General features: G+C 58.3%; 3 protein-coding genes and 1 long non-coding RNA gene across 7 annotated transcripts; 2 read left to right on the top strand and 2 right to left on the bottom strand.

The window, feature by feature from the left end:
- Window positions 1-813: 813 nt before the first annotated feature.
- On the top strand, window positions 814-2,390 carry MED11 (mediator complex subunit 11). The gene is made up of 3 exons (XM_032321228.1): window positions 814-999; window positions 1,136-1,266; window positions 1,843-2,390. Exons 1-3 carry the CDS (start codon window positions 915-917, stop codon window positions 1,978-1,980), a joined length of 354 nt encoding a protein of 117 aa, XP_032177119.1. The 5' UTR covers window positions 814-914; the 3' UTR covers window positions 1,981-2,390.
- Window positions 2,391-2,511: 121 nt separating this feature from the next.
- Window positions 2,512-6,422, bottom strand: CXCL16 (C-X-C motif chemokine ligand 16). Its single transcript, XM_032321227.1, has 5 exons — window positions 6,174-6,422; window positions 5,709-5,847; window positions 5,358-5,440; window positions 3,436-3,852; window positions 2,512-2,806 (listed from the first exon to the last, which is right to left on the bottom strand). The coding sequence occupies exons 1-5, from the start codon at window positions 6,238-6,240 to the stop codon at window positions 2,760-2,762; spliced, it is 753 nt and encodes a 250-aa protein (XP_032177118.1). The 5' UTR covers window positions 6,241-6,422; the 3' UTR covers window positions 2,512-2,759.
- Window positions 6,423-7,317: 895 nt separating this feature from the next.
- On the top strand, window positions 7,318-12,191 carry ZMYND15 (zinc finger MYND-type containing 15). Of its 4 annotated transcripts, none has more exons than XM_032321223.1 (13): window positions 7,318-7,919; window positions 8,306-8,540; window positions 8,628-8,783; window positions 9,023-9,183; window positions 9,638-9,790; window positions 10,103-10,183; window positions 10,337-10,453; window positions 10,552-10,640; window positions 10,726-10,824; window positions 10,938-11,091; window positions 11,173-11,231; window positions 11,522-11,682; window positions 11,907-12,191. In XM_032321223.1, the coding sequence occupies exons 1-13, from the start codon at window positions 7,337-7,339 to the stop codon at window positions 12,076-12,078; spliced, it is 2,220 nt and encodes a 739-aa protein (XP_032177114.1). In that variant the 5' UTR covers window positions 7,318-7,336; the 3' UTR covers window positions 12,079-12,191. The 4 variants fall into 4 exon arrangements, with proteins under 4 accessions (XP_032177114.1, XP_032177113.1, XP_032177115.1 ...); XM_032321222.1 differs by having other exon boundaries at window positions 10,540-10,640; XM_032321224.1 differs by lacking the exon at window positions 10,103-10,183 and having other exon boundaries at window positions 10,540-10,640.
- A 10-nt stretch (window positions 12,192-12,201) lies between these two features.
- LOC116577665 lies at window positions 12,202-15,845 on the bottom strand. Its single transcript, XR_004280572.1, has 3 exons — window positions 15,266-15,845; window positions 14,266-14,389; window positions 12,202-13,091 (listed from the first exon to the last, which is right to left on the bottom strand). It is a non-coding gene; the product is annotated as an uncharacterized LOC116577665 (long non-coding RNA).
- Window positions 15,846-17,955: the final 2,110 nt, after the last annotated feature.

Raw genomic sequence — 17,955 nt, 5'->3', positions numbered from 1 at the left:
GCGGAGTCACATGCTGGGTCCCTCACGCTGAACCGACCGTCTCCATCCGTTGGCTAGCCCCGTGCCGACTAGCCTCGTTCCCCGTGTCCAGAGCTGTCCCGACCGACCTCTCCAGAAGGAACCCGGCCGGAGCACACGTCTGGAGAATCCTTCCAGGGCTCCCAAGGGCTTTCAGGACGAGGTCCAAACCACTTAGCTTGCAAGCCTTTTCCTGCTCTGGCTCCGGCTCCCGTCTCCCGTCCGCGCGGTTAAGCCGCAAGCCCCCGGCTCCCGCAGCGCCGCCGCCGGTAATCTCGTGTCCGGGCGCGGGCAGGTGCACCGCGCGCCCAGAATCCCGTGTCCCCCGAGGTGCATTGCGCGCGCCTCTAAGCGACGGCCTGAGAACCCATCCCGCTCAGGACGCATCCCCAGACGACGCCGCGTAACCGGCGACCAGAACGGGAGAGGGGGGCTGAGCGGCGCCCGCCCCTGGGGACAGGCTGCCAAGCCCGGTGTCCGCGGGCATCCCGCCCCGGAGGAGCCACGCACCTGTCCCCCAGGCCCCTACGAGGGGTGCCCTAGCACCCCGGGGCTCCCAGCATCCTCACCCAGCACCAGCAGCCGCGCAACAGAGACCCCAGGAACGCCGCGGAGGCGCGCAGGGCCGAACCGCCTTGGACCGGGAAGCCAACGCCCCGCTGCCTCCTCTTACCACAGGTGGCCGCCAGGTGGCGGCGGCGGCGCAGAACAGGGTGTGCGCACGATACCCTGGGAGTTGTAGTTCGCCAGGTCGGCCGGCGCCGAGCATCCTGGGAATTGTAGTCGCAGCCCCGAGCACGCCGCGCGCAGGCGCACACCGACAGCCGCTTCCGGGTTCAGGCGCCGCGTTTTGCAGAGGGAGAAAAACCCCGAGGAAGGGGCGGCCGGGGGTGGCGATGGCGACCTACAGCCTGGCCAACGAGAGGCTTCGCGCGCTGGAGGACATCGAACGGGAGATCGGCGCCATTCTCCAGAATGCAGGTTCGGGACACGACGGCCGGCGCCCGCGCTCGCAGCGGGGAGGGGAGGGACCCCGGGGGCCGGCGGGGGGACGGGCTCCGCGCGGGCTAGCCCCGGCCAGCCCCGGCCAGCCCCGGCCCTCTGTCGGCCCCCGCAGGTACCGTGATCCTGGAGCTGTCCAAGGAGAAGACCAACGAACGGCTGCTGGACCGCCAGGCAGCGGCCTTCACGGCGTCGGTGCAGCACGTGGAGGCCGAGCTGTCGGGGCAGATCCGCTACCTCACCCAGGTGCGTGCGGCCGGCCGCGCCCTGCGCCTCCGCCTCGGCCTGCGGGGTCCTCGCGGCGGAGCTTCGGCCTCCGGAGCGGTGGCGACCCGGCCTCCAGGGAGCCGGTGACCTCCGCCGAACCCTCGCTTCCGGGGTGGGCTTCCCCCTCGGGAAGGAAGACGTCGAAGGCGGCCTTGCCTGCCTCGTTGGCCCACGAGCCGCCGGGCGGGGAGGCCCTGGGGAGGGACTGGTGGTCGGTGCCAAAGCCAGGGCCGTGCGCCCAGAAACCTGACCTGACCTCGGGGTCTCAAGGGGCGGCACCCTGAAAGGAGGGGCAGGGGTGAGCCGGTTCTCGCTGTGCCAGACGCTGAGTGTTTACGACGTGCCGCTTTATCTAATCCTGCAACAAGGCTAGGAAGTCGTTGGGGTTACCCACATCTTAGACGAGGTTAACACGTTCGGTGATTTACCCCGAGTGACCGGGCCCCAGCGGCGTCTGGCTCAGGGGGGACAGGAGGCAAGAGACCAGATGCTAGCTGGGTTAGGGAGCTGGCTCAGGGGAGGGGTGTGTCACCGACTCATCTGACTGTCCTGTAGGTGGCCACCGGGCAGCCCCATGAGGGCTCCAGCTACTCTTCGAGGAAGGACTGCCAGATGGCCCTGAAGCGAGTGGACTACGCCCGTCTCAAGCTCAGCGATGTGGCTCGAACCTGTGAGCAGATGCTGGAAAACTAGGCCAACCAGCTAGAGCGAGAACTTGGAAGAAGGCCACCACCAGCACCCGGGACAAAGCCCAGAGACCTGTGGCGTGGGACATCAGGGCTGCCACTTTGGGCCCGGCTGGGCAGGGTATAGGGGGCAGAAGGTGGGGATGGAGACACTTGAAGATCAGGCAGCCTTGACTGCTCCCACAGGTGCTCCCGCAGGTGCACCAGGAAGTGCAGACAAGCTCAGACAGAGATCAGACCACCAGGCACTTCCTTCAACACTCCGTGCCCTACCCCAGGCTTCTGTAGACTGGACCAGCGAAGGCACATTCTTTTTCATGGAAAGAGACAAAAGCAGAACCAGGGGTTTTAATTAAAAAAACAACAGCAACGGAAGCAGAGAGCTCGGACTCTCACTGGAGCATACGTGGGTGATACTGGGATTGAGGAAAGAAAATCAAGGGGGCGGTGGGACCCTGAGGGTAGGCGCTGGAGCCAGGAACCCTGGGAAGGGGGCAGGAGCCTGAGGCCAGTGTCTGCAGAATAGAAGAGTCAATAATTATAAAAATAATCTTTAGTAATTAAGCACATAATTTGTCTAGGGTATCACAGTGAGTTGTAGATTTTATGTTACAGCATGGAAAAGAAATCGCGGAAGAGCAGACGAGAGGGCAGTGGCCGGATACTTGTATATTAAATATCAACTGGCTGTGGAGTGCCTAGCATGTGCTAGAGATTATCCTGAGTATTAAAGATGTGCGGGGCTGCATAAAGGACGGCGTCTACCCTCAGATTTCCGCTCTCCACTCAGGCACTGGAGTCTGATGCCACAGGTGTATAATACCGCGGCAAATCTGGAAAAGAGAAAGGGATGAAGGTATCAGCTTTAAAATTAAGGAAAGTTGGGGGACTAGCTTGAGCTGGAGGATTCGATTCCCAAAGTTCAACGATACAACCGTAGTACAGGGCAGGTGCTCAGGAGAGACTTGTGAACTAAATAAATGGCTCCCACCTTCCTTCATGAGTTCCTCTCCCCTTAGCCTGCTCTAGCTGCCATCTTTTTTTAAGATTTTATTTATTTAACAAAAAGATAGCAAGAGCAGGAACCCAAGCAGGGCGTGGTGGGAGAGGGAGAAGCGGGTTTCCCACTAAGTAGGGAACCCAATGCGGGCCTCCATCCCACCATCACAGGATCGTAACCTGAGCCAAGGGCAGACACTTCACAACAAGCCACCTAGGCGCCCCTAGCTACCATCTTATATTGCTCCAAGCCCTGCCTGGCTCTGAAGGTCAAGGATAGGTCCCTGGGCCTGAGATGGCTTTCCTTCCTCTCTCCCTCTTTTGTAACCGTCTCTACCTGATCTTCTCTCATGGCCTATGGTTCATGATGCAGACAGATGCGTATCTGTCTGCTTGGGGCAGGTTTCCGGTTTCCGGCCACCTAAGAGCTTCTAGGGAGATGGACCCCAGAGGCTCCGCTTACCTGGAGTGTGCTGCAGTGACTGCTCCCTCCTCCTCCTGCACAACACGTACAGGAGGACCACAGTGAGAACGAAGATGATGGTCAGGAGGGAGACCACTGGCACCATGGCTGAGGTTCTCGCGGAAGGCCCTATTTGTTCTTCCAGCTGCTTCTGCCTCTCCTCAGACCCCCGACCGTGGCCCTCAGTGGATGTAGTGATGTCATCTGCGTGAGGTTTCTGCGTGAGGTTTCTGTCCAAGGACTGGGCCCCTGCTGGAAGCATGGGCTGTGCGGTGGACTGCAAGGCAGGTGGCAGGTGCGTCGGAGCAGGGGAGCCCGTGTCTAAAGGTGCCCTTTGTGTGGGTTCAGGAACCTGGGTGCTGGGAGGAGGTAAAAGCTCCTGGGAGGCCGCACTCCCGGAGTTAGCATATCCATATTCTGGAGAGGCAAGAAGTAAGGAGTCAGAACATCAAGATCACAGCTGAAGGCCGGAGAGGAAGGCAGAGGCGGAGGGCAGAGCGGGGTGGAGAAGGAAGTGAACCGACCAGCAACAAGGAAGCACTGGGAAAAGCATCTGCACTGGGACGTGGGGGACACCTGGGCTGGAACCCTGACTCTGCTACAGAGTTGCCGTGTGACCTTGTCCCTTGTCTCTTGACCTCCCTGGGAGGCCTTTCTTTCAGCTATAGAGCAGGGAGAATTCTAGCAAGGGCCACAGTGGCCAGGAGGATGAAGGGAAAGCCTGTGTGCAGGTCTCTAGCCCACAGACTGGTCTGTGCGCCATGGAGGAGGCGCAAGACTATTTTTCTGCAAGTGTTAGGACATTTTGTGTATTTATTTTATGAGAAAAATACAGCAGGCTCATCTCAAAAGTGGCATGTGTACAGTTAAGAATTTGTTCCTCTTGGGGCACCTGGGTGGCTCAGTGGATTAAGCCGCTGCCTTCGGCTCGGGTCATGATCTCAGTGTCCTGGGATCGAGCCCCGCATCGGGCTCTTTGCTCAGCGGGAGCCTGCTTCTCTCTCTCTCTCTGCCTGACTCTCCGCCTACTTGTGATTTCTCTCTCTGTCAAATAAATAAATAAAATCTTTAAAAAAAAAAAAAAAGAATTTGTTCCTCTTATCGTATGTAAATTTAGCCTCAAAAGAGAAATGGCAACAATCAAGTCTTGAGCTCCATGATACCCAAGCTGAGATGTTTGGGGGTGAAGTGTGGTCATGCCTGCACCTAACCAGGAAACGCATCAAAAAATAAGGGGCGCCTGTGGGGGCTCAGTCAGTTGAGCGTGTGCCTTCAGCTCAGGTCATGATCCCTGGGGTCCTGGGATGGAGCCCGCATTGCAACAGGGCTCCCTGCTCAGCAGGGAGTCTGCTCTTCCCTCCTCCCTCCTCCTTCCTCCCTCCCCCCTCCCCCCTCTCCCCTGCTCAGGCACTCTTCTCTGTCAAATAAAATTGATGACGAATGAGATAGATGGGCTCGCACTAAAGCAAATGTGGTTATGTGCTATAAACTTGACATTGTAAAACAGGAATTTGTGTCTGCTGTATTTTGTACCTACTATATAAAAGACATAAAATACAAATACATAAAAGCTAGAATCGTAGCTAGAAACGTAGACTCCAAGTAGTGGTCCTATGGGTGTCCCCTGGACAAGTCTTTCAACTTTTGTGTAAGTCTTTAAATTTCCATAGTAGAATACTGGAAAGCAAAAGTAGTGCCTTGGCTTCCAGAAAAATATTAAATAAGAGCACGGGAGGGAGTGGCACAAATCACGACAGCGATGGTGGGTGACACTGGGTGAACAGGGGTCGAGGGGACTTCACCTGGCACCAGGTACAACAGGAAGACGAGGTGTCATGGGGAGGGGACCCAAGCAAAGCCCACAGTGAGGAGGAGACGGCTGCCCTGGAGACAGACCCCAGGGAGAAGGGGGAAGCCCGTACCTTTGCGATCAAACCAGCTCACCAGTTCTTGAACCCAAGCATCTTTGCTCCCCCCACACACGCTGCGGGAGTGTAGCTGGAACCTAGAAAGGAAAAGCCTGGTCACCTCAGCTCTTTCCTCATTCCAAAGATGTGAAGTCACTGCCAAGAGCAGGGCGGGGTGGTGGGGGGAAACCTTTCTGCCCCGCCTGGGAAATTCCCAGGTAGGTGGGAAAGGGAAAGCAAGGCATGGAGAATTGCTGGGCGAATGGAATCCTGGGAGGGGGTCGCTCCCCCCAGGAGTTCCAGGTCGACTGCGAGGTTCCCGGAGGCACCCAGAGGCGCTGCGCTCCCAGCGCTCCGGGAGATTACCTGATGTAGGAATTACAGCGATCGTAGGCTCTCAGGTGCTTTCGGAAATGTGCCATGACCTCCCCCTTCGGAGGGGAGTGGGAAGAAATCCTCCTGTGGCAGTAACAACTGCCGATGACGCTGCCCTCGTTGCCATGGCCTGGGGGGCGGGGGCGACCCAGGTGGTCAGCGCAGGTTCCCCGCTCAAGGGGCTCCCCTCCCTGTTACTAAGCCTCTTCCCTCCATCCCGGATCTGACCCCCGAGCCCAACCCACACATCCCACCCCCAAACACGTCCTGAGCACGGCCTGGACCCGGATGTCCCCCAGCCTATCCCCTGCCCCGGCTGCCTGGGGACCCCGGCTCGCCACTTACCCAACACCCCCCCTCGGCCCTCGGCGCCCCCTTCCCCCTTCCCCCCCACCCTCCGCCCGCACCCCGTGTGCGGACTCGGGGACGCGGGGGCCAGCGCGGTCCCGGACCAACCTGGCGGAGGCAGCAGCGCCAGCAGGACGAGGAGCGCGAGGAGCCGGGCGCCCGGGCTCCGGCTCATCTCCGCGGCCAGAGGGGACCGGAGCGCGGCGGCCGGCGGCTTGGTCCCGCGCCCGCGGGGACGCCGGCAGCCGCGGCCGGGATGCTGGGCTGGGGGTGCGGCGCGAGCTGGCGGCGCCCTCTTCCCGCGATCCCACCGTCCGAACCGACAGCGCGGTCGGTACTGCGGGCCCGCGTGCGCCCGCCGCCCGCCGCCGCGGGGAAAGCCCAGGAGGCGGGGCCCCCCTCGCCCCCGCGCCCCAGCGCCGGGAGCCGGCCCCGGACCACCGCGCCAACAGGGACCGCCGGGGAGGTGCGCGCAAAGCGAAGGGCGAGCGCGGCGGCTCAGCGGGGCGCGCGGCGCGGGCGGCGGAGCGACGGGCTCGGCGCGGCTCCGGGGTGCCCGTCCGGCCGACCCAGGTCAGGCCGCGGCCCTCGGAGTCTCGGCCGCTAGGCTCCCGCCACCCCCGCGGCGCTTTCGCTTCCCCGCCGGGCGCCGGCGCCGGGCCGCGGTCACATGCCGGGTGATGCCCCCGGGGAAGTCCGCGAGCTGCGGCGGACGCAGTCCGGCCCCCTCCGCGCGCGCCTCGGGCGCTGGGGGCGGGGCCAGCCGGGCAGCGGGCTCGGGCCGCCCTGACGTCACGCCCGCCCCCCGCCAGCCCCGAGGTATTTACCTTCGAAAAGTGGCGGCGGCGGCTGCAGGTACCGGAGTGGAGGGGCGGCCGGGAGGGGCTAGGTCCGCGGGGGCCCCCGGCCGAACCGATCCAAGCCGAGGGGATGCCCCAGCTCCGGTCCCTCCCCACCATACCCTACAGATGGATCCAAAATAATCCCTCCTGGCGGTCCGGTCCCCATAGGATTACCCTACTCTGGAGGGGCTGGGCCGCAGATTTGGGCCCCAAATACCATCTCACTCCTGACTACTCGTCTTAACCCCTGCTCGCCCACTTCCAAGCCTAGCCCCGTTCTCCCCCTGAACTCCCACCCTGAGCCCTGAAAACTTGTCTTGAGACCCTCAATCACGCCCCCATTTTGTGAACCACCCCTACCCTCTCCCTCACCATACACCCCTTCCTCTCTCTGCTCAGTCTGGGCCCAGACCCTGTGGCCCTGAAGACATGGAGTTTGTTTCTGGATACCGAGATGAGTTCCTTGATTTCGCTGCCCTCCTGTTTGGCTGGTTCCGAAAGTTCGCGGCGGAGCGCGGGGCTGCGGGGTCCAGCCTTGAGGGCCGCTGGCGCCAGCTGGAGGCTCAGATCAGAAGGCTGCCCCAGGACCCCGCCCTCTGGGTGCTTCACGTCTTGCCCAACCGAAGTGTGGGCATCAGCCTGGGGCAAGGGGCAGAGCCAGGCCCCGGACTAGGCCTGGGAGCTGCCCGGTTCCTGGGAGATGAACCCCCACTCCACCTCCGAGACCTAAGCCCCTATGTCAGCTTTGTCAGCCTGGAGGAAGGGGAGGAAGAGGAGGAGGAGGGGGAGGAAGAGGAAGAGAATGGAGAGGAGGAGGGTGCAGGCCTGGAGAAAGTAGACCGTGGCCAGGCTGGGGAGCCAGTCCCCGCCAGCAGGGAGTCCCCCCAGGAAGCAAACCCTCCAGGGGAGACAGAGGAGGCTGTGCAGTTGGCAGGAGGCGGAGAGGATGGTTGCCGGGAGGACAAGGCAGAGGATGAAGCCGGCCCTGAGAGGAGGAAGGGGCGGAGAAGCGGTAAGAACCCCTGGGCTGGGGATTTGCCCTTTGGAAGACCTCCTCCACCAGGCAGCCCAGCGGGGCGTCACCAATCGGTGGCCTGGCCTGCAGGGCAGTCTGGCCTGGAGAGGTGTTTTTATGGACCCACGATGTTTTCTGTTTTTTCAACTGGAGCCAGTATTTATATATTGAAAGGAAAAAAATTCCAGAAGTCTCAGAAAAGCTGGAAAGTTCCAACAGCAGGCTCACACTTCTGCATGGCCACAGACACCCCAGCACCGGTGTCCCCTTCTGATGAGGCATACCCTCTCTACCCGGTCCCCTCTGTTCACTTAGCTGGCCCGTCTAGCCGTTGCACGTATGACGTTCATACCCCTGCCCCTGACTTCTCCTTCCTTCCCCAGAGGCTGCCCCCCTGCATCTTTCCTGCCTCTTACTGGTGACCGATGAACATGGCACCATCCTGGGCATTGACCTGCTGATGGACGGAACCCAGGGGAGTGCCGGCAAGGCCTCAGGGACGGAGAACCTGGCTCCTCGGGCCTATGCTCTCCTCTGCCACAGCATGGCCTGCCCAATGGGCTCCGGAGACCCTCGAAAGCCCCGGCAGCTCACCGTGGGAGACGCCCAGCTGCATCGGTACAGAAATGTGGTATCTGAGGCTGGGGAGGCGTAGGGATCTGGACTCCTGAGCCCCCCAGCCTGATGGTGCCTGCCCCCATTCAGAGACTTGCAGAGTCTGGTCCCGAGGCTGGGAGTGAAGTTAGCCAAGGCGCCAATGCGGACGTGGGGTCCCCGGCCGGGCTTCACGTTTGCCTCCCTCCGGGCTCGAACCTGCCACGTCTGTCACAGGCATAGCTTTGAAGTGAAGCTGACACCTTGGTGAGCAGCCAAAGAGGTGGCATGAGAGGGAGGGAGCCCCCCAACAATCAGGCAAGCAGAGAAAACTGGCCGGTGGGGGAGGGCGGGCCTGGGAAGTCAAAGGAGGGAAGAAAGCAAGCTGTCCCGAGCAGAGTATTCAGAAAAACGGACCGAATGATACACGGGCAGCTGCTGGGCACACAAGGACCAAGCACCCACAGGGCTGAAAGCTGGGTGCCCACCACCCCCTGTGACCCCAGCCCCCAGTGCAGTGCTGTCTTGTACTGTGGCGAGGCTTGTCTCCGGGCCGACTGGCGGCGATGCCCTGACGACGTGAGCCACCGATTTTGGTGCCCAAGGCTTGCAGCCTTCATGGAGCGGGCCGGGGAGCTGGCAACTCTGCCTTTTACCTATGCCGCAGGTACCCCAAGGCGATGGGGCAGTGGGAGGGAGGGGAACTGAGGTAGGGGTTTGGGACTGAGGCTGGGTGCCTGGGTACAGGGTTCTGGGTCTGAAGGCCAAGTGCTTGGGGATTTAGGATTGGAGGCTAGAGCCCTGGGGCTGCAGACAGGGTCTGGAGCAGAGGAGTGTGAGCCTGCATCCCCCGCTGCCCAGCCCCACCAGTGATTGGGGGCCATCAACAATCCCTTGAGTTTTTAGACCCTCGGTTTTCTCATCTGTCTAATGAGTATTTTTAAAAACGGTAAAATTGTTACAAGGGCCCTATGGGTTTGGTGCCTTTGGCCCTGTAGACACTAGGAAATATTCGTTCTCTGGAGGACCAGAACCTGGTTCAGAGCCAGGGGCCTCAAGAAGAGCTAGAGCCTGGGGTTCTAGCCACCAGGCCCTCAACTGCTCCCCTCCTCCTTCTCCAGAGGTGACCAGTGAAACCTTCAACAAGGAGGCCTTTCTGGCCTCACGGGGCCTCACTCGCGGCTACTGGACCCAACTCAGCATGCTCATTCCAGGCCCTGGCACCCCCAGGCACCCCCGGGGCAGCGCACCAGCCCTCAGCCTTCTTCTCAGTGGTTCGTGGGGCCTCTCTTCAGGCATGGGTCCCTCAGCCTAGAGGGAAGGATGGGGGGAGAAAACAGGGCCCTGGATAACACCCCCATGCACGCACCCAACTCCCCTGCCACCCCCCACGGTCATTTCAGGCCTTCCCCAGTCCTCAAAGAAGTCACCCCTGCCCACCCCACCGAGAAGCCGCGTCCACAGGCAATCTCCCATTCCTCTTGCTGTAGCTCCAGGAAACATAGCTCCTTTGGAAGGAAGAGGGGGATGAGCCGGATGGGGGCCTTCCTGACACCAGGATCCTCTTCTTCCTTCCATCCTTCCAGGAGATCCCTACCAGCTTCTCCAGGGGGATGGGCCTTCCCTGATGCCCCCTGTGCCCCCAGATCCACCCAGGGGCCTCTTTGGTGAGCTGGAGGGGCCCTGAGGGAGCTAGAGGTAGGGACAAAGACGGACGGGTCAGCAGTCTGAACTGCTGAGGAAGAGGGGGCTGGCTATTAGACTAAAAGGGGCTGGGATCTACACGGGGGCCAGGTCCCCCACTAACCCGCTCTCCCCAGGCTCATGGCAGGATTACTACACATGGAGGGGCCTCAGCTTGGACTCCCCCATGGCCGTGCTTCTCACCTACCCGTTGACTGTGTATTACGTCATCACACACCTGGTGCCCCAATCCTGTAAGGAGAGCAGAGCAGCGGGAGTGAGGGGGGCAGGGAGCTGGAGGGGGACACGGGGAAGGGAGACCATCTTCTTAAGCCTCTAGCTTCTCTCCCAGTCCCTGAGCTCAACATCCAGAACAAGCAGTCACTGAAAATCCATGTGGTGGAAGCAGGGAAGGAGTTCGACCTCGTCATGGTGTTCTGGGTAAGTCCCTCCAGGACCAGAGGCTGGGCATTTGGGCGTGGAGCTGGCTGTGGGGTGGGACCTTGATCTGTCCTCTCTGCCTCAGGAGCTCTTGGTCTTGCTCCCCCACGTGGCGCTGGAGCTGCAGTTTGTGGGTGACGGCCTGCCCCTGGACAGTGACCAGCAGCATTTTACCCTGCAGAGGGTGAGGGTTGGTGGGGGAGGAGCTGCCCACTACCTCCTGCACTCCCTTTGCCTAACATGCCTCCCAGTGCCCCAACTTGGAGCGGTTTCTCCCCTCCACTCCTGGCTCCCCAGGATGGCCCAGAAGTATCTGTTCGTCCGGGTTCTGGAGTATCTGCGCGGCTCAGCTCTAGCACTAAGGAGAAGGGGGGCCGAAGGGACCTGCAGATCAAGGTGTCCGCGCGGCCCTACCACCTGCTCCAGGGGCCCAAGCCGGACCTGGTTATTGGTAAGAGCCTGGGGTAGGAGTGTGGGGACATGGGCGAAGGCCGTGGGAGACAGCTTCTGCCCGCTCTCCCTCGGCCTGCAGGATTCAACTCTGGCTTCGGTCTCAAGGACACTTGGCTGAGCTCGCTGCCCCGGCTACAGGTGGGGGATGGGCCAAAAGGGACCTGCTTTGGGGCCAAAAGGGATCTCCCCTCCTGCCACTCCCCCTCCGTCCTCCTTCTCCGAAAGCCTCTTCTTTCCACTCTCTGCTCCAGACCCGGGGCGCGCCCAGGGCCCTCCTGACCCGGTCTGTCTTGTCTGTCTGCTTCGTGCCTCTCCCGCTCCTAGTCTGTCTGGGTCCCGGGCTTCCACCGCGGTCTGCGCCCCTGGCGCCTGGGGAGGGGCTGGGCGGAGGCGCCGCTCCGAGAGTCAGAGGCCCGCGTCCACCGCAGTCCCTCCGAGTCCCGGCCTTCTTCACGGAGAGCAGCGAGTACGGCTGCGTGATGGACGACCAGACCATGGCGGTGGCCACCGGAGGGGGCACCAGCCCCCCGCGGCCCAACCCCTTCCGCTCCCCCTTTCGCCTGCGAGCCGCGGACAACTGCATGCCCTGGTAAGGGCCCACGACCCCCGCGGGGTTCTGCGCCCTCCGGAGAACCCCTTCCCGCGACCCCCAGCCCCGCCCTCGCTGGCCTCAACCCCACGCCCACACGGCGGGCGGGGCGCAGCTCCCGGGACCCCGCCCGCTCGCTCGCCCACCACCCAGGGGCGTCGGGCCGCCCCGCCCCCGCCCCCGTCCCGTCGAAGCCACGCCCCTGACGCGTCCCGCCCCCTCAGGTACTGCAACGCCTTCATCTTCCACTTGGTCTACAAGCCCCCGCAGGGGAGCGGGGCCCGACCCGCGCCTGGGCCGGTGCCCCCGGTCCCGGCCCCCGCCGCGCCCCCCGCCCCCGCCCGCAGGCGCCGAGGGGAGAAGAAACCCGGGCGGGGGGCGCGCCGGCGCAGGTGAGGGCTCAGGTGTGGCCGCCCCCCGCCCCCCGCACGCCCCGGGAGGGAGAACCGAAAGGCGCGGCGCGGGGCGGCGGGCTGGGAGTCGGGGTGAATAAAGCATGGTTTGCAACCGCTGGGTCCGGACGCCCTGGTTACACACGCGTGACCCGCGCTAGCCGTGCGGGGAGCAAGGGTTTTGGCGGACTCGTTTTCCTCCAGCTTCTTTCAGCCCCGCGACCGCTGCGGTCCAACTGCGACCCTCCTTGGTGACCCCACACTCCTGCTGTCTGTGTGCCAGTCTCTAGGCCCCAGTAGCCCTCAGGGATCCGCCCCGAGTCGAGGCGGGACCCAGGAGCGGAGAGGGGCTTCTCACTGGCGGGCAGGGGACACACGAGCTCCTGGGGGCGCGCAGGCCTTGGCTTAGGGGCCGAGAAAGGCCGCCAGCCCCCCAACCGTGGGCCATCCTCCTCCCATTCCTCGCGCGCCACGGAGACCCAGCTTGTGCTGAGTCACACTGGGAACGTCCCTCAAATCCAGGTCATGTCCACTCTCACTGCCCACTCGCGTGTCAGGCAGGGAGTTCTTCTAGGACACGACTAAACCTGCTTAAATCTCTCCGTGACCTTCCTCCACTCTTAAAATCCCCGGAGTGTGGGCTGGGTTTAGTGACTCAGTCACTGAGTATAGAAAAGGAAGAGTAGTGGACGAGCCTGGCAGACACAGCCTTAACCAAGAGATGAAGGTTAATGAGCCTAAGTCACGTGGACATCCTGTGCTTCCCGAGGTTTTGCAACCTGAAAAGAGGTTGAAGTGAGAAAGTCACTTCACCCTCGTATTCTTCCCAAAAATCCATAACCTCGGTCTGATGGTGAGAAAACAGCAGGCAAGTCCACACTGGGGCCGTCCACAAAATGCCTGGCCATCCTTCTTCAAAGCGTCCAAGTCACTGAAGGCAAGAAAGGTCCCAGAAACTGACAGGAAGGGAGTAGGACAGGGGACCTCTGACCAGGGTGTGGTCCCCTGCCTTGGATCCTGGGGCAGAAGCAGCACATTAATGAAAAACCTGGAGGAATCCCAACGAGATCTGTAGGGTTTAGCTAACGGTATTGCGTCAATGCTAACGTCTTTGTCTTCATAAACAGGCCGCGTGGCTTACGGGTTCTTCTCTCCCTTTCTTTCATTCTCTTTTATTATAAAGGTTTTAGCTTCTAAGTTTCCAAATACCCACAAAAGCCCAGAGACTGCATCAGAATCTCTACCTATCACTCAGCTTCAACAATTATCAATGTTTCTCTCATTTCATTCCTACTTCTTGGGAATCTACGACACAATAAGGCATTTGCCAGGTTCCCGGAACAAGAGGTTCCGAAACCCTTGGAAGCTCCTTAGTGAAAAGGGTGATAGGAGGGTATCTTGGGTTATTCATCGCAAGCTCTCCCAACCATACCTGAGTTTATGCTAATGAGGTGACCCTAGGTGGACCCATTTAACTTCCAATGGGGGCTGGTTGCTGGGAATAGTGTGAGTGGAGTGCCGGAATTTTCACCCCACTTTTCAACCACCAGGGAGTGGTGAGGAGGCTGGAGCCTGAGTTAGTCCCAAGAGCTCATCAGTCGTACTAAGATAATAGACCCTCCCCAGAACCCCCTCACCGGTGGGGATCCGAGAGCGTCTGTGCTGGTGGGTACCCTGAAGCAGGTTCTGAGGGTGGTACAGCTGGAGAGGGCATGAGGGCTCCCCACCCCACTGCCCACCCCTTGCCCTGTGCATCTCCACCACGTGCCTGTCCCTGAGTTGTGTCCTTGGTAATCAATCAGTGGTGGGAAACCGTGTTCCTGAGTTCCATGAGCCGCTCTAGTAAATTAGCGGACCTGCGGAGGGGGTCCCGGGAGCCCTAACTTCGACTCAGTCGTACAAGTACAGAGGCATCTAAAGTGGGGGCAGCCTTGGAGATTGAGCTCACTCTGGGGACCTAGTGTGAGACTTGGCCGAAGAGGACATCAGTTTCCCACCCCACAAGGTGCGATCTGGGCAGGTGGAGAATAGGTTGTGTGGGGAAAACACGCACATACACACAACTTTGGTATCAGAGTGCCACGAGTAAAAACAGCTAATCGATAGTGTCAAAAGTGGGCTACACTGGCCTTGGCTCCCAGAGAGATGTGGTTTGGGAAGAGGAGGATGGGTAAGGGATGAGGAGGCTTACCTCTCTCGGTGGCCATGCGGTCCCTCGTGGTGTGAACAGCAGTGGGGCCACACTCTGTTACCAAAGACAAACTGACCAGTGGCATTTAGAACGGGACCCATCCCCCAGAGAGCTGGTTCCCTGTCTGTCTAAGAAAAAAGGGAAACAAACACACCATTCCCTGGTCATTATCTGCAGTGGCCAAAATTAGATTTTAAAGGAGTTTTGGGGTGCCTGGGGGGCTCAGTCAGTTAACGGGCTGCCTCTGGCTCAGGTCATGATCCCAGGGTCCTGGGGTCGAGGCCTTTATCGGGCTCCCTGCTCAGCCCAGAGCCTGCTTCTCCCTCTCCCTCTCGCCCCACTCATGCGCGCTCTCTCTCTCTCGCTCTCTCTCATTCTCTCTCTCAAATACATAAATAAAATCAGAAAAGAGTTCTGGTTTGGGCTTAGGTTTTTGTCAGCCTAAGTCTCGGCCATTAGCCTCGGAGATGGCCACGGTGAGAACGAGTGTGCCCTGGTCACGGGGAGGGGGTTGGGGTCACTGCAAAACCAGAGACACCAGCGGGTATGGTGTGAAAGAGTTGCCTCATTCTGTAGATGGTATCATCAGCTTCCTGGAGAACATTTTTAAAGGTGGGTTGTGAAAGAGACTAATTGAAGGGCATATCTTTGGCTTTAAATGCTGCAGAGTAGACTGTCTGGACAGAGGCAGGACCCCCCTCCCAGCTCCTTCTTAAACCCCCACAGGTGGCTGCCTGCCATCCAGACAGGCAGGATGTTATTCCAGGGGAATAGTCCTGAAGAGATCCAGGACCCACCCTCGTTAGCATGCACTCAGGTCCCTGTTGGAAAAGGCCTTAGTATGAATAACAAAAATCCCTCCTCTCTCCCCTCTGACTCGGGAAATTCCAAGATTTTGAGAAGCAGCCTGCCAGGAACTGGAACAAAGACCAAATATATATTAGTCTATCACAAGATGTCACACACACACACACACACACACACACACACTCACACTCACCCAGCTTCTTTCCGGGTGTTTGAGAGCACAGCCCAGACATCTGCCATCTCATTTACTTGCATCTATAACTAACAAGTAACAAATGTAACCACCGGACCATTATTGTAGCCAACAAAATTAGCAATTACTCCTTACTCTCTTCCAATACCAAGTTCACGTTCAAATCTCTTTGATTATCTCAGAGATGGCTTTTACAGCTGATTTGTTCCAAGACATAAACAAGGCCCCACACGTGGCTTTGGCTTCCTAAGGGAATTCCCTCCCTTTAATCTTTTTGTTTGCAAGCCACTGATTCAATGAGAAACAGAATCTTCATCCCGTAGAATCTTCCTCATTCTGGATCTGGCTGATTGCCTCCTTGAGATGTTTTCTGCTGTGGTTTTTGGTTTTTGTCATTTGGTTTGGTTTGGTTTTTTGAATTTCTTCATCTATCTTCCTTAGTTCCTATAAGCTGGTAATTAGATCTAGGTGAGAAGACCCTTGTCCTGCAGTCTGTGCCTGCCTCCACAGGCTGATCTCATGCTCCTCCCCACCCCCTCTCTAGCGTCCAGCCAGACACCTCTGAAGGCACAGCGCAACTTCCCCATTTTCTTGCTCAATCGTCTCAGCCTGAACATCACTTCCCTAGGAAAGGAGAACTTCCATGACTCCCTGATAAGGGTAGACACCCCCCCCCACCCCCGCCAAACAGCCCTCAGCATGCCCTGTTTGTCTCCTAAGACCATAAAAGGGAAGCCCATGTCCCTGGTGAACTGAGGGGAAATAGAACTTTTTTTTACCATTCCCTTGGCCAGAAAATAACCTTTCTCTGAATTCCTGGCTTCTACTGCATAAAAAGTGGGAAAGGATGCGGTGATCGCTCAGCGGCAGGATTACTGAAGATCTGCTTGGTTTTAGCTGTGTTGCTCCTTTTTCTTCCACAAGCGCCCAGTCCTTGTGTAACAAAAATGTTTAATTCACACATTGCCACCTTTTGTAATCTGCTCCCTGAGTACTGAGCGAATGCAAGGGAGGCTTTGTGTGGGACTTGAGGGATGTGGCGGAGGAGAGAAGACCGTGGTCCCTGCCTCCGCCGAGTTTAAGGGCTGCGGCAGGGACGGGTTGGTTAACCGTGGCCCCTAGCCCAACCCAGCCTGCCGCCTGCTTTCTGATGAGCGCCAAGCTAGGACGCCGGAAGAAGAAGGAGATTTTATGATGTGTAAATTATAAGAAATTCGAATGACAGTGTCCATAAATTTATATCGAAAAAGACCCCACAACTCTTTATTCACATGGTGTCTGGGCTACTTTCGTGATGCAAACAGCTGGGGTTTTGAATATTGTTCTTATCACAGAAACCATATGGCCCTACAGAGCCTAAAACATCCACTAACAGGCTCTCCGTAGAGGAAATACTCTGACCTCTGGCTAGGGTAAGATTTCCTCTATCCTTTTTTTTTTTTTTTTTTTTTTAAGATTTTATCTTATTTATTTGAAAGAGAGAGGAAGCATGAGCAGGGGGAGCGGCAGAGAGAGAGGGAGAAGCAGGCTCCCCGCTGAGCAGGGAGCCCAGCGGGATGGGGGACTCGATGCCAGGACTGGAGATCATGGCCCGAGTTGAATGAGCTTAACCCAGGTGCCCGAGGGCAAGATTTTCAGAATGCAGGGGCTCCTGGCTGGCTTAGTCAGAAGAGCAAGTGACCCTTGATCTCAGGGTCGTGAGTTCGAGGCCCCCATGTTGGGCATAGAGATTACTGAAACAAATAACTTAAAAGAGAAGATTTTTCCAGATGTTTATTTTTCAGGGAGCCTGCTTGTCCCTCTGCCTGATGCTTCCCCTGCTTGTGTTCTGTCTCGGAAAAATAAATAAATAAAAATCTTTAAAAAAAATTTTTTTTTTCCCAAATGCTGTTTTCCATTTTCCAAATGCTGTTTGAGGCCCACTCGATTGACTTTATTTCAATTGACTTATTTCAGCATTCTTTTTGTTTAATGAGAATAAAAGTTTAGGTATATCATATGTCATGAGAGTGAATATTATTTTGTGAGACATTTGCTTCACTTGCATCTACCATTTACGTTCGTGTGTGTGTGCGTGTGTGTGTATTCCATAATGATATGAAATGTATTCTTTACTGTAGACCATAGAGTCATAGGCTTAGAGGGAGGCCTGGAAGACATGGAGAAATCACCAGGAAGTTCTAGTATGCTGTGACTGGTGTGATGCTGAAAAGTTCCGGACTCTTAGAGACACAGAGGAGGCACTTAAGACAGCCTTGGGGTATCAGGGAGGGTTTCCTGGAAGAAATGACATCAAAGCAGTGACCTGAAGAACAAGTAGTAGTTAGCAGGTAAAGAAGAGAAAAGATGGTAATAGCATGTGCAAAGGTCCTGGGGCAAAAGCAAGTAAGAGGTTTGGGAGAAACAGCAAGGAGTTCAGTACTGTTGGAGTTCAGAACTAGATGAAACATTTTTATCCCCACCCTTCTCCATCATATCACACCTCTGTTTTCCCCGAGCACTTATCCCGGTTGCCTTATTATCTATTTATCTACATTTATTATACCTCCTCCTTCAACACGTTCAAAAAAGTAAATTCCACAAAGGGGGAGACTGGTCTCTCTTCTTTAGAGCTATGCCCTCACACTGTGCCTGGGATAGTATAGCCACCGGGGCGGCGGGGGGGGTGGGGGGGGCTGAGTGGCTCAGTG

This window comes from Mustela erminea, chromosome 18, assembly GCF_009829155.1.
Source record: "Mustela erminea isolate mMusErm1 chromosome 18, mMusErm1.Pri, whole genome shotgun sequence".
In the NCBI taxonomy this organism is placed as follows: Eukaryota; Metazoa; Chordata; class Mammalia; order Carnivora; family Mustelidae; genus Mustela; species Mustela erminea.
This window is presented reverse-complemented; position numbering and strand designations above follow the sequence as displayed.

What these genes read in the sequence shown, in the direction of transcription:
- MED11 (XM_032321228.1), top strand. Translation starts at nt 915, where the DNA reads ATGGCGACCTACAGCCTGGCCAACGAGAGGCTTCGCGCGCTGGAGGAC. An exon ending in CGCCATTCTCCAGAATGCAG is followed by an intron (nt 1,000 to 1,135) that starts GTTCGGGACACG and finishes CGGCCCCCGCAG; the next exon opens with GTACCGTGATCCTGGAGCTG. An exon ending in AGATCCGCTACCTCACCCAG is followed by an intron (nt 1,267 to 1,842) that starts GTGCGTGCGGCC and finishes ACTGTCCTGTAG; the next exon opens with GTGGCCACCGGGCAGCCCCA.
- CXCL16 (XM_032321227.1), bottom strand. Translation starts at nt 6,240, where the DNA reads ATGAGCCGGAGCCCGGGCGCCCGGCTCCTCGCGCTCCTCGTCCTGCTG. An exon ending in CGCTGTAATTCCTACATCAG is followed by an intron (nt 5,441 to 5,708) that starts GTAATCTCCCGG and finishes TTTCCTTTCTAG; the next exon opens with GTTCCAGCTACACTCCCGCA. An exon ending in GAGCTGGTTTGATCGCAAAG is followed by an intron (nt 3,853 to 5,357) that starts GTACGGGCTTCC and finishes TTGCCTCTCCAG; the next exon opens with AATATGGATATGCTAACTCC.
- ZMYND15 (XM_032321222.1), top strand. Translation starts at nt 7,337, where the DNA reads ATGGAGTTTGTTTCTGGATACCGAGATGAGTTCCTTGATTTCGCTGCC. An exon ending in GAAGTGAAGCTGACACCTTG is followed by an intron (nt 8,784 to 9,022) that starts GTGAGCAGCCAA and finishes CTGTGACCCCAG; the next exon opens with CCCCCAGTGCAGTGCTGTCT. An exon ending in TCCACCCAGGGGCCTCTTTG is followed by an intron (nt 10,184 to 10,336) that starts GTGAGCTGGAGG and finishes CGCTCTCCCCAG; the next exon opens with GCTCATGGCAGGATTACTAC.